This window comes from Elephas maximus, chromosome 6 (genome assembly GCF_024166365.1).
Source record: "Elephas maximus indicus isolate mEleMax1 chromosome 6, mEleMax1 primary haplotype, whole genome shotgun sequence".
NCBI lineage: Eukaryota > Metazoa > Chordata > Mammalia > Proboscidea > Elephantidae > Elephas > Elephas maximus.
Window position 1 is genome coordinate 11297908 of NC_064824.1, and position 15619 is coordinate 11313526.

The 15619-nt window shown below is 37.2% G+C and overlaps 1 protein-coding gene across 1 annotated transcript in view; it reads left to right on the forward strand.

The window, feature by feature from the left end:
• Positions 1–14243, forward strand: part of CNTNAP5 (contactin associated protein family member 5) — a 1201383-nt gene extending 1187140 nt beyond the window's left edge. Inside the window, exons 22-24 of the mRNA XM_049889068.1 lie at positions 724–942; positions 11233–11304; positions 13970–14243. Coding sequence (XP_049745025.1) covers positions 724–942; positions 11233–11304; positions 13970–14166 — 488 coding nt within the window. The 3' untranslated portion in view covers positions 14167–14243. The remainder of the gene's footprint in view (positions 1–723; positions 943–11232; positions 11305–13969) is intronic.
• The last annotated feature ends 1376 nt before the right edge of the window (positions 14244–15619 follow it).

Genomic DNA, 15619 nt, shown 5'->3' on the forward strand with positions numbered 1-15619 from the left:
GTTCAAATGGTCCTCGTTGAAAGGAAAGAAATGAGTGACTGAGTAATCTGAATATAAATTATTTTTGAAGAAAATGAGACAAATGGTCTTGTTATGATTTGCAAATCAGTGTATCTTCATCTTTTATAAATACTCAAAGATAATTTGGGCTGTTGAGCTCTGTCATGGAAAACCCATCCTCATCAATCAGGACAGAACCAAGCAGGTGGAAATCTTGACTAGATGAGTCAGTCTTTACAGAAGGCTTAAACTAATAAACATGATAAACATCTGGGAGAATGATTTTGGCTTCTGATCTCTTTTCATTGTGTTTTCTTGATACATTTTCAAGTAAATTTTTATAGTGACCGTTGTAATATGCTTGTACAAATCACCAGCATCCATAGTTAAATACTGACGGAGATGATATAAATTCATAAATTTCTGTATAGAGAAGATTTATTAAGTTTATATTATATTTCATATAATACTTGGATAAAATATAGGAGTTTGAAATCTTATTTTTGTTTGTTTCAAAGAAGGTATGTCCCTAGAATTTTTCTATGAAATATGGCTGATATATTGACATTTGTAATGAGGGCAAGGTTTGGGTAGAATAAGTAAAGAGAAATGGGGAGAATTTTATTTATTTAGAGAATAATAAGGTAATTTGTGTAATTTTAGACATCAAGAAGACACAATAGAGTTTGAATAAATTAATGTCTGGTTGCCTTTCATGTGCAGAGAATCTTGGATTGGATCCAGAAGTTGCCAAAGCAAACACCCTGGGTTTTGTTGGATGCCTGTCCTCAGTACAGTACAATCACATAGCGCCACTAAAGGCAGCTCTGCGCCATGCCACCATTGCACCTGTGACTGTCCAAGGGACCTTGACAGAATCTAGCTGTGGCTTCATGATGGATTCGGACGTAAATGCAGTAACCACGGTGCATTCCTCATCAGGTACATCCAAGAGAAAAATAACCAAGAAATTGATTAATGGACCTTCTCTCACTAGAACTAATTTTGGTGTCTTTTAGAGACTTCCATATTAAAAGGTTGGTTAACATTACCCAATTCCTTACCTTGTATTATTACAGGTGGTTAAAAATTATGACTTATTTCTCCTGGGTGATATTTTATACATATTCCAATATAATTTTGGTTTTGGAGTAGTTAGTACTAAATTAACACTTGCATATACATTATATTTGTATAGTTTTATTTATAAAGTTATATATATATATAAATATATAGTTTTATATTGTTATATATGGTTGTATATACATATGTTGCTGTTTTTAGTTGCCATCAAGTTGATTCCAACTCATGGCAATTCCATGTGTGCACAGTAAAACTGCTCCACAGAGTTTTTGTTGTTGTTGTTGTTGAGAATATATACTGCAAACATTCACCAATTCAACATTTTCTACATTTATAATTCAGTGACATTGATCACATTCTTGGAATTGTGCAACCGTTCTCACTCTCCAATTTTCAGTTGTTCCTTCCCCGTTAACATAAACCCACTGGCCCCTGAGGTTCCTATCTAATCTTTTGAGTTGCTGTTGTCAATTTGATCCCATATAGATAGTTCTAAAAAGAGTATAAGTCTCAAGGCAGACATTTTTTACTAGTTAAGATAAGTTATTGTTTGGTTTTAGGAAGATTTAAAGAATTGAATTGGCAAAAATTGTGTGATAGGCTTATTTACAACAAAGACTGAAAAAAAAAAGAGTAGCTGCTGAGGCTGTTTATGAATTTGGTTCCTTGGTTTGAAAGTTTAGGGTCATGGTTTCCTAGGACATCCCAATTAATTGGCCTAATAACATGGTTAGTGCTTCTGCTCCACCTCTGTAGGGTTTTCAAGACTGTAAATTTTCGGAAGCAGATGTCCGGGCCTGTCTCCTGAGTAGCCTCTGAATGGGTTTGAACTGCCAAACTTTTAACTGCCAGTCAAGTGTTTAACTGTTGCACCACCCAAGGATTGTGTGTGTGTATGTACACATATGTCACAACTGTTTCAGCGACTACTGCTTCGAGGATTGGAGAGTTTAGAGCCGGAGAGGCAAGCTGATTGCTGAACTAATATTATAATTTATGTTATTAATATCACTCCTTTTAATAAACAGGAAATTCTAACAACACTGCATTCTGAGCAAAATTATGCAAAAAATTATCCATGTATCTTGTTTTCCAACTGTCTAAAATATATTTTTATCTTAGTCTTTGTGACCATAATCCTGAGTTAAAACTGAGACATCAAAATGTTTTTATTATATACATAGAAAATAATACTAAAATATGTATTCTGAATGTTTTTTTAATTTATTTTATATATTTTTTGTTGAGACTATACACAGCTGAACATAGACCAATGCAACAATTTCTATATGTAAAATTTAGTGACATTCATTACATTTGTCAAGTTGTGCAAACATTCTCATCCTCCTTTTCTAAATTTTTCCTCACTCATTAACAAACTCACTAACCCCTAAGTTTTCCCTATCTAATTTTTCAAGTTGCCATTGTCAATTTGATCCCATGTAGATAGTTCTTAAAAGAGTAGAATGCTCACGGCAGACATTCTTTACTAGTTAAACTAAACTATTGTTTGGTTTCAAGATTGTTTGGTTTCAAGAAGAGTTTATGGGATATTATTGGTTTAAGGTGAAGGGTTTAAAGATTACCTCAGGGCAGTAGTTTTGGGTGTTCATCCAGACTCTGTGGCTCCAGTTAGTCTGGATTCCCTTAGAATTTGAAATTTTATTCTGTATTGCCCCCTTTTGGTTAGGATTCTTCTATAGAATCTTTGATCAAAACATTTAGTAATGGTGCCGAGCACCATCCAGTACTTCTGGTCTCATGGCAAAGGAGGCAGTTGTTCATGTTGGCATTATTCTGTCTCTCCTTACTCAGTTACTCCAGATGAATAGAGACCAATTCTTGTACCTTGGATGGTCACTTGCAAGTTTGTAAGACCTGAGGCACTACACAACCAAACAGGAGATAGAACAGAAGTACTAAACACGTTGTTAGGCCAAATTAACTCTGATATCTCATGAAAGCATGACTCTAGACCTCCAAACCAAGAAAACAAATGCAATGAAGTACTTGATTGTACAAAAGCAGCCTCAGTAGCTGCATTTTTGTTGTTTCAAATACATCTATCACACAACTTTTGCCAATTTAACTTTTTACAGGTGTACAACTTATTGACAATTACATTATCAGCTGTGCAGCCCTACCCTTAACTGATGCGATTTTTCTGTCACCGTAACCCTAAACTCAGTGATCCATAAGCAATAAACCCTCCTTTCCCCCGTCCTCCCACCCCTGGTAACCACCAATAAACTTTGCTCTGTATATATTTGCCTATTCTTGTTTTTTTTATGTAAGTGAGTCCATATAATACTTGTCCTTTTGTGACTTATTGCACTCAGCATAATGTCTTCAAGTTCCATGCATGTTGTAGCATGTATCGAGACTTCATTTCTTTGTCTGGCTGAGTAGTAATCCATTGTATGTACGTACCACCTTTTGTTTCTATGTACCCCATTTAGGTTATTTCCGCTTTTTCTATTTTTAATAGTACTGCAATGAATATTCGTATAAATATGTCTGTGTCACTGCTTTCAGGTCCCTCAGGTATATTTTTAGCAGTGGAATTGCTGGGTCATATGGTAGCTCTATTTTTAGTTTGTTTGTTTGTTTTTTCTTTTTAAGGAACTGCCACACTGTTGTTCACAATGGCTGTACCATTTTGCATTCCCACCAACAATGGAGAAGGGTCCCAATTTCCCCACATCCTAGCCAACATTTGTTATTTTCTGTTTTTCTATTCATGTTTGTTTACCTCACTTAACCATTCTACCCACACTACCACCCACTGCTGTCGAGTCAATTCTGACCCATAGTTACCCTGTAGCAACCCTATAGGACAGAGTAGAACTACCCCACTGGGTTTTCAAAGAGTGGCTCCTGGATTTGAACTGCCGACCTCCTGGTTAACAGCTGAATGCATAAACACTGCACCACCAGGTAGAAGTGAAATGGTATGTCCTTGTGATTTTGATCTGCAGCTTTCTGATGGCTAATGACTTTGAGCATTTCTTCATGTGTTTGGTAGCCATTTGAATATCTTCTTTGGTGAAATGTCTATTCAAGTCCTTTGCTCATTTTTGACTGGATCATTTGTCTTTTTGTTATAAAGTTATCACAGTTTTACATGTATTTTGGTTATTAGATTCTTATCAGATATATGGTTTATGAAGATATTCTTCCACTGCCAGCTTGTCTTTTACTGTTTTGGCAAAGTCTTTTAATGAACAAAAGTTTTTAATATTTATGAGTTACCTTTTATTTATTTTGTCTTTTGTTGTTCATGCTTTTGTTATTATATTAGATAATCCATTGTTAAAAACTAGACCTGACAACCTTGCTAGTGCATTTTCTTCTAAGAATCTTATGGTTTTAATTTTCACGTGAAGGTCCTTAATCTAAATTGAATTTGTTTTTGTGTATGGTGAGAGGTATGGATCATGTTACATTTTTTCCTCATGTAGAAATTCAATTTTCCCAACTCCATTTATTGAAGAGATTCTCCTTTTCCTATTGAATGGACTTAGCACCCTTGTCAAAAGTCACTTGACCAGAAATGTGTGGGTTTATTTCTGACTCTGAATTCTATTCCATTGGTATGTGTCTGTTATACCAGCACCATGATGTTTTGATTACTGTAGCTGTATTATAGGTCTTACAATCAGGAAGTGTGAGTCCTCCTACTTTGTTCTCTTTCAATATTGCTTTAGCTATTCTGGGACTCGACATTCTGTACAAAGTCGTGGATTTTTTTTTTTTTCTGTAAAGAAGGCTGTTGGGGTTTTGATCATGATTGCAATGAATCTATACATCACTTTAAGTCTTCTAATCCATGAACATGGACCATCTTTCTATTTATTTAACTTTTTTTAAATCTCTTTTGGTGGTATAATTTTCACTGTATAAGCTTTCTCATCCCTGGTTAAATTTATTTCTAGGTATTTTATTCTCTTAGATACTATTGTAAATGGAATTTTTTCACTAATTTCTCTTTCAGGTTTCTCATTGCTGGTGTATAGAACTCAATTCATTTTTGTTTTTTGACCTTGTACCCTGTTTTTTTTTTTTTTTTTTCTACCCTGCAATGTTGCTAAAGCCCTCTGTTAGTTCTAGAAGTTTTCTTGGGAATTCTTTGGAATTTTCCACATATAGGATCATATCACTTGCAAATAGAGATAATATTACTTTTTCTTTTCTGATATGGATACCTTTTATTTCTCTGTCTAGGACTTCTAACATGATGTTGAATAGAAGTGGTGAGAGTAAGCATTCTTATATTGTTGCCAATTTCGAGTAGGGATAAGCTCTTACTCTTTCTCCATTAGGTATATGCTGGCTATTGGTTTTTCATATATGCCCTTTGGTGAAATATCTATTGAAGTCCTTTGCTCGTTTTTGATTGGATTATTTGTCTTTTTGTTGTAAAGTTATCACAGTTTTACATGTATTTTGGTTATTAAATTCTTGTCAGATATACAGTTTATGAAGATATTCTCCCATTTGGTAGCTTGTCTTTTACCGTTTTGGCTAAGTCTTTTAATGAACAAAAGTTTTTAATTTTTATGAGTTGCCTTTTATTTATTTTGCCCTTTCTATTCCAATCTTCTTTAGGGTTTTCATTAGGAAAGGATGTTTCATTTTATCAAATGCAACTTCTGCATCCATAGAGATGATCATGTGGTTCTTTGTTTGATTATTGATTTGTTTTCTAATGTTGAGCCATACCTGCATTCTTAGAATAAATTCCACTTCATCATGGTGCATAACTCTTTTAATATGCTGTTAGATTCTGTTTGCTAATGTGTTGTTGAGGATTTTAGCTTCTATGTCCATATGTGATATAGACCTGTGGTATTCTTTTCTTGTGGTGTCTCTGTCTTATACTGGTATCAGGGTTACATTTTCTTCACAGGATGAACTAGGGTGTATTCCCTGCTTCTCTATCTTCTGAAAAATTTCAACAGGATGGGCGTCAATTCTTCTTTAAATGTTTGGGAGAACTTCCCAGTCAAGCCATCTGGTCAGGAACTTTTGTTCTTGTTATTGAGAGGTTTATGATCACTTATTTGATCTCTTGTTATGGGTCTGTTGAGATTTTCTACTTCCTCTTGAGTCAGTTTATGTAGGTTGTATGCTTCTAAGAGTTTATCCATTTCATCTAGTTTATCTAGTTTGTTGCCATACAGTTGCTCCTAATATTCTTTCCTGATTCTCTTTCTCTTGGGTCAGTTTTGCTGTCCCCCCCCTTAATTTCTTATTTTGGTTATTTTCATTTTGTTGTTGTTGTTGTTTCTCTCTCTCTCTTTTTCAGTTTAGCTAAAGGTTTGTCGATTTTATTGATGTTTTCAAAGAAGCAACTTCTGGCTTTGTTGATTCTCTCTATTGCTGTTCTGGTTTTGATTTTTATTTCTGCTCTGATCTTTGTTAATATACATTCTTTCTTTTGGTAAGTTCAGGTGTAATTTGCTTTTCTCTATCTAATTCCTCAAGTTGTTGGGTTAGGCTGTTGATTTGAGATCTTTCTTCTTTTTTCATGCAGGACTTTATTGCTATAATTTTCCCTCTGAGTACTGTCTTTAGTTAACCCCATAAGTTTCAGTAGGCTATGCTTTCATTTTCACGTGATTCTAAGTAATTCGTATTTTTCTGTTTTGGTTTCTTCCTTGACCCATTGGTAATTCAGTAGTGTACTATTTAATTTCCATATGTTTGTGTATTTTTCTTTTTTTTTTTTCCTATTGTATATTTCTAGTTTTGCTCCATTGTAGTCAGGGAAAATACTTTGTATGACTTCAATCTTTCAAAATTTATTGAGACTTGTTTTGTGACCTAACATGTGGATGATCATGGAGAGTGATCCATGTGCACTGGAGTAGGATGTATATTGTTCTTTTGTTGGGTCAATTGTTCTGTTTATGACTGCTAAGTCCATTTGGTTTATAGTGTCATTCAAGTCTTCTGTTTCCTTGTTGATTTTCTTCCTAGATGTTCTGTCCAGAATTGAAAGTGGTATATCGAAGTTCTCAACTATTATTGTAGTGCTGTCTATTTGTCCCTTCAATTCTATCAGTGTTTGCTTAATATATTTAGGTGCTCCAATGTTGAGTGCATGTATATATTTATGATTGTTAAATCTTCCTGATGAATTAACCCTTTTATTAAAAAAAAAATTATATACTATACAATATATACCTTTATCTCTTCTAACAGATTTTGTCTTAAAGTCTACTTTGTCTAATGTTAAGACTGCCTTCCTCAGCTCTCTTGGTTATTATTTGTGTAGAATATATATATATATATATATTTTTCCATCCTTTCACTTTCCACCTGTTTGTATCCTTGGGTCTAAGGTGAGTCTCTTGTAAACAGCTTATAGTTGGATCTTTTTTTTTTTTAAATCCATTATGCCAGTCTCTGCCTTCTGACCAGAGCATTTAGTTCATTTACATTCACTGTAATTACCTGTAAGAAATAACATACTTCTGACATTTTGTTATTTGATTTTGTGTGTCTTACACCTTCTTTGTCTTTTTCCTTTACTACTGCTGACTATTGGGTCAGGCTCCACTCAAGTGGGCCTTTATAACAATTTGCACCTGACAGCTACCAGGTTCTTTCTCTTTGTACAGGCAGAAGGTGTGATGATTAGGGAGGCAGCCTCTTCTGCCTGGGCCACTTTCCCAGTTCACAGCAGCCTGTGTGGTTGGGTGGAGTGTAGGGACGGTGGGAGAAGTGATTTTCCTACTGTATGCAATTCGTTGTTGATTCTTGCTTGTCTGCATTTCCCCACTACTGTCCTTTTGCTCAATTCAGATTCCCTCAAAGCTAAACCATGTTTCCTTGTTGTATTTTGGCAGAGGGTCAGAACAATGACCTGTTTATGTTGCTATCTTCCCAGAATACCCCTGGTTACATTTTGAAGTAGCTTTTATATGGGTGAAGGGACCTTACCAGGTGTTTTGTTTTTTCTGTGAAGCTATTTCTAAATATACAGAATACAGACTTTGTTATGATTCTACTGCTTGTACTTCTATGACATGTGAAGTTTGGGCATACTCACAAGGAGGCTAGATCTGAGAATTTTATTAAAGTCCTCAGGTTATTCTGATATTGTTCGACAACATCCATCCCCAACATACACTGAGAACCCTGGTGGTAGGTGTTGAAACCCCATTGTCACAAAAGTGCCTTGGGTCATGGTGATATTTTTCTCAAAATGGACTCTTTCACAATGATCTGTGAAAAGGTAGTTTATATGTTGGCAGTAAGATTAATGTTGGGACAACTTTATTTACTAAACAAGTCATGGGATTTTTCTATTTGAGAAATATTCCTTTTCAGATGTTTGGATCCTTAAGAAAGAACCCTTAGTGCTAAGACAGTGATTTTGTAAACATTAAGAAATAAGTACCACTAATTTATATATATATATATTCATATTCAGCTCAAATTATATATTCATATACATATATATAATTTGAGCTGAATATTTATAAACTTCCATCCATTTGCTCTTCCAAGAATGTATTAGAACCCATTTTACTGCCTTATGTCTTATCATTCGTAATTTAAAAAATCATCTGAAATTGCCTTGCATAAAGTTACTGTAGCTTTCCTTCTGTCTCATTCATCGCACATATATTAAGTACTTACTTCATCCTAACTTCAGTGGTTAGTGCAGATATAGAAAAACTATAAATGTCCTAAGTCTGTAATTTCAGAAAACTGAAAATCTGGTATAAAATGATGTGTCAGGAAGTGAGGAAATGACATTGGTTGCATGGCATTGTACATCATAATACATGAGATGCTATAACAGAGGGATGAACAGAGTTCTGGGTGGTATGGAACCCATAGAAAAGGGCAACTCATTCTTTTTAGAAGAACTGGTGGTAAATTTATAGAAAATTTGATCATGTGAAATTGCCTAGGGAGGAATTTGCAGGATTCAGAAGGCTGTTAAAAAGCAAACTGTGTGTAGAGTTGTGATTTCCTGGTGGCGTTTATCATGTTTAGTAATCATGGAAGACTCATTGTAGATAAATGATCAGCTGCACGTGTGAAGTGTATTTCAAAAATTGTGAGTTCCTACCAAATGCTAGAATCTGCCCTTTGGACATGAAACAAGGTAAAGTAAAGCATTTAATCCTGTTAACAACTGTTCCCCATAACTGAAGCCTATTTTCCAACCAAATGCTCATGGTGTAGGGATGACTCTATTGTAACGTGATTGACTTTTGTCTTTTTAAGAACATAACCGTATGACACATACACACATATATAATTGAATGCTACTCTTATGATATTGCTAGTATTTCAAACATTTTGAGAATTCTTCTTTTGGAAGCACTTGAAGACAGCAGAGCATAATCTTATATGCAAGTCATCATTCTTTAGAGACTGCTTGGTTCCCTGTAATATTTGACCATTAAGAAGTCAAATTCATTTTTAAAGGGTGAATTTTTTCCAGAATATATTTATGTGGTTAGACATTAGCTGAGTCATTTCCCCCCTTTCATCCTGGGGGTGGGGAGTGGAGTTGGTGGTTAAAACTAAAGGATGGTTTAAAGCAATCTAGACATGCTGTGAGCAGAGGTAGTTGATTAAAATAAATGGATAACTACCCTGAGGGCTATTTTGCAGGATGGTGCTCATCAAGCATGGATATAGCCATGGTTTCTGTAGTCATATTACTGAAGCAGTAATCTTATCAGAGCTGAAGAGTTTATGCAGAGCTAAATAGGAGAGAGTTAGAATTAGTAACTGAGTACATGGGTATCAACATGTCATCTTCAACATATGTTAAGAATGGAGAAACTGGGGAGAAAATCAAAACGGCATTGGTTTTCAATATTAAAAATGGTACACGGATTGAATAAGGAAGAAATAACTATAGGTTAGAGTAAGAAGGAAAAAAAAAAAGCCACAATCTGAATATTGATGAATTGTTAAGATTTCAATATTTATAAAGAAATGTTATAAAAAACAAATATAAAGAAGCAACATTTATTAAGGACATTCATTGTGTCAGAGACCATTATAAAAATTATTTATTTGTATAATTATTACAAAACCACATGAGGCGGAAAGTTGTGTTTCCTATTTTATAGATGATGAAATTTAAGTGACGCATGACCACCATAATGGTGTCACAAGGTAGTGCACAGTCAATTGCCAAATAGGTAATTAATTATGAGCAAAGAAAAGAAATTGAGTTGTTTTACTGCAGAGACGTATACTAGAAAGTACAACAATGAGTGTGGCAGTCGGACGACTTTGGTTTGAATACTGGCTCTGCCGCAGATGAGCTGTACGACTTTGGACAAGTTAGTTAATGGTTCCAGTCCTGTTTCCTTACCAATGAAGTGAGAAAAATCATACTCCTGTTGTGATCGTTTCCTGAGAACTAAATGTTACAATAATAATAATATTTTTAAATGTGTGGTAGCCACCCAGTACTGAAAATTTTATGTGCATTATATGCGTACATGTGGGTATCATTACCCCTCTTTTAATAAATGTGAAAATTGTTATAGATATTTCTTTGCTCAGTGTCAACAGACCAGCCAGATTTAAACCATGTCTGTGTGCCTTCAAATGTGAAACTCTTTCTTATAAATTGTATGTATATATCACATATGTTAATACATTTATTGCAAAGTCCCTCTCTCATCAGTAAGGGCTGCTCCCAGGGGTATTAATTCTCTATCAGGTTCACCCTTCCTTGTCAATGGACTTAGAATCCTCTTGCGGCTAAAGAGAGCTCTGAAAGAGGGTGACACATGCTTGAGGTAAGAATCCATCGGCTAAGGAAGGCTTTAGATAATGCGTAGAAGCTGTCTGGCAAAGCAGTGTGGAACTTCAGAGGTAGGCTGAAGGCATATGGGCAGGGTGCCACCATCACCTGATTCAACCCCTTACCCTCCAAGTTACACATAAGCTAACAGAGTTATGGGACTATCGGGTGGAAGCGGAGTACTTCAGATGCTTTCTGTTGGTGTAGGTTTGTTTGAGTTCCTTTCAAAATGCCAGCTCACACAGCTTTGAGAGCACATGGCCTAACTCGCAGGTGTATCATTTCGTCTCCAGGCAGTATACTAACTCCCGGTATTATGAGTGAGAATGAGGGTTTGTGTCTTTGACTCCTTTCAGATTCTTTTGGGAAGACAGATGAGCGGGAACCTCTCACCAACGCAGTTCGAAGTGATTCAGCCGTCATTGGAGGTAAACTATCCTTTATCGCTGAAAGCAGAAAAGACATAAATGATCCTGTACTTTGCAGAAAGGCATTTGAAGCCTCCCTTAATTTCGGTTATCCAGCACCCAAGGCCCCACATTATCTGCAGCACCATGAGCCTTTTCATGAATAGACATGTCCTCTGCATGATCAAAGGAACCCTCCGCCCCAGCAGCGGCAGCTTCGCCAACGCAGCTGACCCGTTATCCATCAGGCAGCTGAGAACGCAGTCAGCAGCTGGAGCATTTAGTTATCCATCAGGCAGCCGCATCCTGTTCATCTCCTCCAGTTGTCAGTTTTCCTAAAGCACAGAGCAAACCACTAAAGCTGCATATGGGGAAGAAGCCGTGTTGGGGCAGACAGATGGGTGAAGCTGCACTCCTGTCGAGTTTTCTCGACTAAGTGATTTGGGTTAGATCTAATGAGCAGGGGGAAGCTCACAGGACTTCAGTCTGAAATCCAGCAGCACCATGGTTACAGATACAGATCTTGCTGCTCTGCTGTGAAATCGGCTCTCTCCCAGCCTCCTGCCTCTTCCATTCTCTCCTTGCCTCTCTGTCTCACCACTCTTTATCCTGCCTCAGCTTGGCTGCTGCCTGGAGTATCTCAATTTTTCTTACAACACAGAGTGACTCCAAAACCTGGTTTAATGTAAGCTGCGTGTGACAATCTAAATGTATTTGCATCTGAGAAACATAGCCCTGACAGGTGCCTCCGTTCCTGCTTTCTGGCAGCCTAGATTAACCGATCCACACCAGATGGAGCTCTCCTTTTAAAACTTTGCAATGCCCATTCATTTAACTTACATTTAATGAACATCAGCTAAGGGTCAGGCCCTGTGGTAGGGCATAGGTATATGGGGATAAAACACCTGGATGCTACCCTCAAAGACTAGCTAGGAAGGGATGGATAAACAGAGCTAGTGGAGCGTTCTGAGAGCGGAAGTGCGATGACTATGGGAGCAGAGATGGGTCATTACAATAAGAATGTAAGGAAAGAAAACCACCACCTTTTCTTAAGAAGTTCTTTAAAGGCCTGACCTGAATTTCTGCCACAGAAAAGAGAGTCCAACTTGATTTTCGTTTGGCATTAAGAAATGTGGCAAAGAATTTGCTGCTTGCTCTTTCTTCCTGTAATTTTCCATTTGACACATGCAGAAAAAGCTTTTGTGACTGCTGACTTTCTTCCAATTTACATGCTTCTGTGAGTTTTTAAGAGGAGGAAAGTCATCTTAAGCTCATGGGAAAGTTCCCAGAGGTTTATAAAGCAAAGCCTCTAACAGTGAATGCATCATAGAAGTAGAAGCTGGTTCTGTATTTCCTCTCTTAATGCTACAGCCCACTTCCAGGAATTGTACTCACTCCCACCCAGGGTATTCATGGCCTGTTTACTTACATGGTTTTAATCTGCCGTGTTCTAGAACAGTTGGAGCAAATGTCACATAATGAGTTAGAAATATAAAAAAGGAAGCTATCTGAATCATGGCCTTGGTGCTCTCAAATGTTCATGCTTGTGCAAATTATAATGCAGGGTGTCCAAAAAGTTTTTTTCTTTTTTTCTCTCAAAATCCATTCTACTTATAAAGAAACGGGAAAATACACAGATTACTAGAAATAAAATTATTGGATATGGTAAGTACTTTTCAAATATTTTAGTATCAAAAAACATTCTCCAATGTCCACATTTTTACCATCCCTTGGCTAACTTTGCTCATTGAGTCCCAAAAGCCTTTCTGGAAAAGGTAGGGGTGAATCCTTCGGGTCAGCAAGGGCAACTGACAAAGCAGAACCAGCCACGCCGCATGCAGCCCAAGCAGGGGGCAGCGTGACACAGCTGGGCGTATGTTGGCCATCTCAGTCATTTGTGAGTCCCTCAGGGACAGAAGCCAACCACCTCTGAACTCAGAGCAGTGTAGAAATCCCGTAAATGTTTAGCAAGCATTTCATTATTAATAAAACTTTCTTTTTCTGGAAAAACAAACAAATAAACTGGCAGCAGAACCATGCACGGGATGTGAGATATATAATATTGTTTTCGAGGATTCCAAAGTAATTCAAGAATACTTTGTTGCTGGGCGACAAAGAAATGTGCTCATTACAAACCATTCTGACACATTCTTTAAAGCAAGTCTTAAAGTTATCTACTAAGTAATCCATTGCTAGTTCAATTCCATCTTTATATGACGGCATTCTCATTCCATCAGATTAACCCTTCTGTGATTGCACCTGGCTTCCTCCATTCAAAACAAACAAACAAACAACAATAAAAAGCGATTGCTGTTTAGTTGACTCTGACTCATGTCAACCCCATACATATCAGATTAAGGGTTTTTAAGGGCTTAGTTTTTAGACATAGACCACCAGGCCTGTCTTCTGAGGTGTTTCCTGGTGGACTCAAGCCGCCAACCTTTTGGTTAGCAGTCAAGTGTGTCAACTGATTCCACCACCCAGTGACTCTGGCTTCCTCTATAGCTAGTCTGAAAGTGGGAGGGCTTATGGTAGTGGGAGGCTGGTCTTTATTTCTGGGCATTTGGCAGAGTTTATTTGTTTATACAGTTACTTTTTTCTTATTTTCCTCCTCTGTTCCTCTGTGTCTCTTGACCAGATGGTTTGTGACACTTGTCTTCTCTCTCCCCTCCGCCTTTCTCTGCAGGCGTGATAGCGGTGGTTATCTTCATTACCTTCTGCATTGTTGGCATCATGACCCGCTTCCTGTACCAGCACAAGCAGTCACATCGCACTAACCAGATGAAGGAAAAGGAGTACCCAGACAATTTGGACGGTTCCTTTAGAAATGACATTGACTTGCAACACACTGTGAGCGAGTGTAAGCGGGAATATTTCATCTGAAAAACTGCAGGGTCACCTGATACTCTTATAGTTTAAAATTGTTTTCTTCTTCTGTTATCTTTCCTATCTTTTAATTTGTGTCAGTCCCTTTCTCTTTATTTATTTACTTTTTGCCATTTCTTTTTTGAAAAATAACTGCATCTACCACAGCATCTATTCCCTTGACCCAGCCCAGGAGACCAGGCAGCTATAGCCACTGCCTTCCTCTCTGACAAACCTTTCGTGGTGATAGTAACCACTTAAGACACTGACTTTACTACTCTAGACCAAGAAGAGACACATGTGTGAGCATGTGCATATTCAGTTCTGTATTTCCAGTTTGTGAAATGCATTCTTCAGTTTCATAAGCATTCAGTCTTGCAGGCTTTCCTTGACTCTGAGCTCTGTGACTTAGACATAAAATGGTCATCACTGACACCTTCCTCCTCCTCTAGTCCATTTGAAACAAACAACCCAGGGTAGAGAAAGAAGATCCTAGAGCCCTGGTTTTCTTCTGTGGTATTTCAAAAGTCATAAGAAAGGTTTATTTTGTGTTAGTTTACTTTTTCTTACCATAGGCACCCCATTGCCCTAACTCATCACCCTTGCTCCTATACCCTGAGTATGTTCAAATATAGGATTACTGATAGTAGTGAGAAATGGCTTTCCTCCCTTCTTCCCATGCTTTCCTGGGGCCTACATTTTAGAGCCGCACACAATAGCATAAACCTATGGGAAGCACGGAAAATCGTAGCTTAAGACTGGGAGGTAAAAAGAGAGCTGCTAGGAAGTAGATGTTCTAAAACTTCAAAAATGCCTCCTCCAATTTCATAAGAAATGCTAGCTAGGTTATTCCTCGGATTATTATACTGAGGTATAAAGTACATACACACACACACACATATGATGCTGCAGTATAAAGAAATCCAAATAAACATCTAAAATAATATGTGGTTCCATAAAGAGCTTAAACTATTTTAGTTCAGCTTAAAAAAAAGAGCTGCATGAAAGAAGACAAATATCAGTGCCCTTCCCTTCTATCTGCTCACTAAAGATCTGGTGAAGGCAGGGAACAGAGGGTTCACCTTTAGAACAGACACAATGAATCCACCTCTGTCTACTGAGCCATTTTCTAAGAGGTTTAGGGGGCACTGACTGATATGTATGTGGCGACATTGCTATCAGCCCTAGCTGACCCTCATTGCTTGATTTCAGCGGAGTCCATAGGTTCCGTAGCATTCTGCATTTTCAAATCTGCCACACCCTATGCGCATAAAGGCCCTTACATGCATCTTTTTAGAGGGTTAAATTCCTAGGTGAGGTGGTAACCAATTCCAGGGTCTTTGCCCCATATGACAAGAAAGCATCAAAGAAACACAGTTGTTCCTTCAGGAAGACATCTTGAGCTCATCCATGAGGTGGTAGTAAAAACCTGAATGATTTTGCTGTAGCAATATGCCTAACTCTTTGTCTT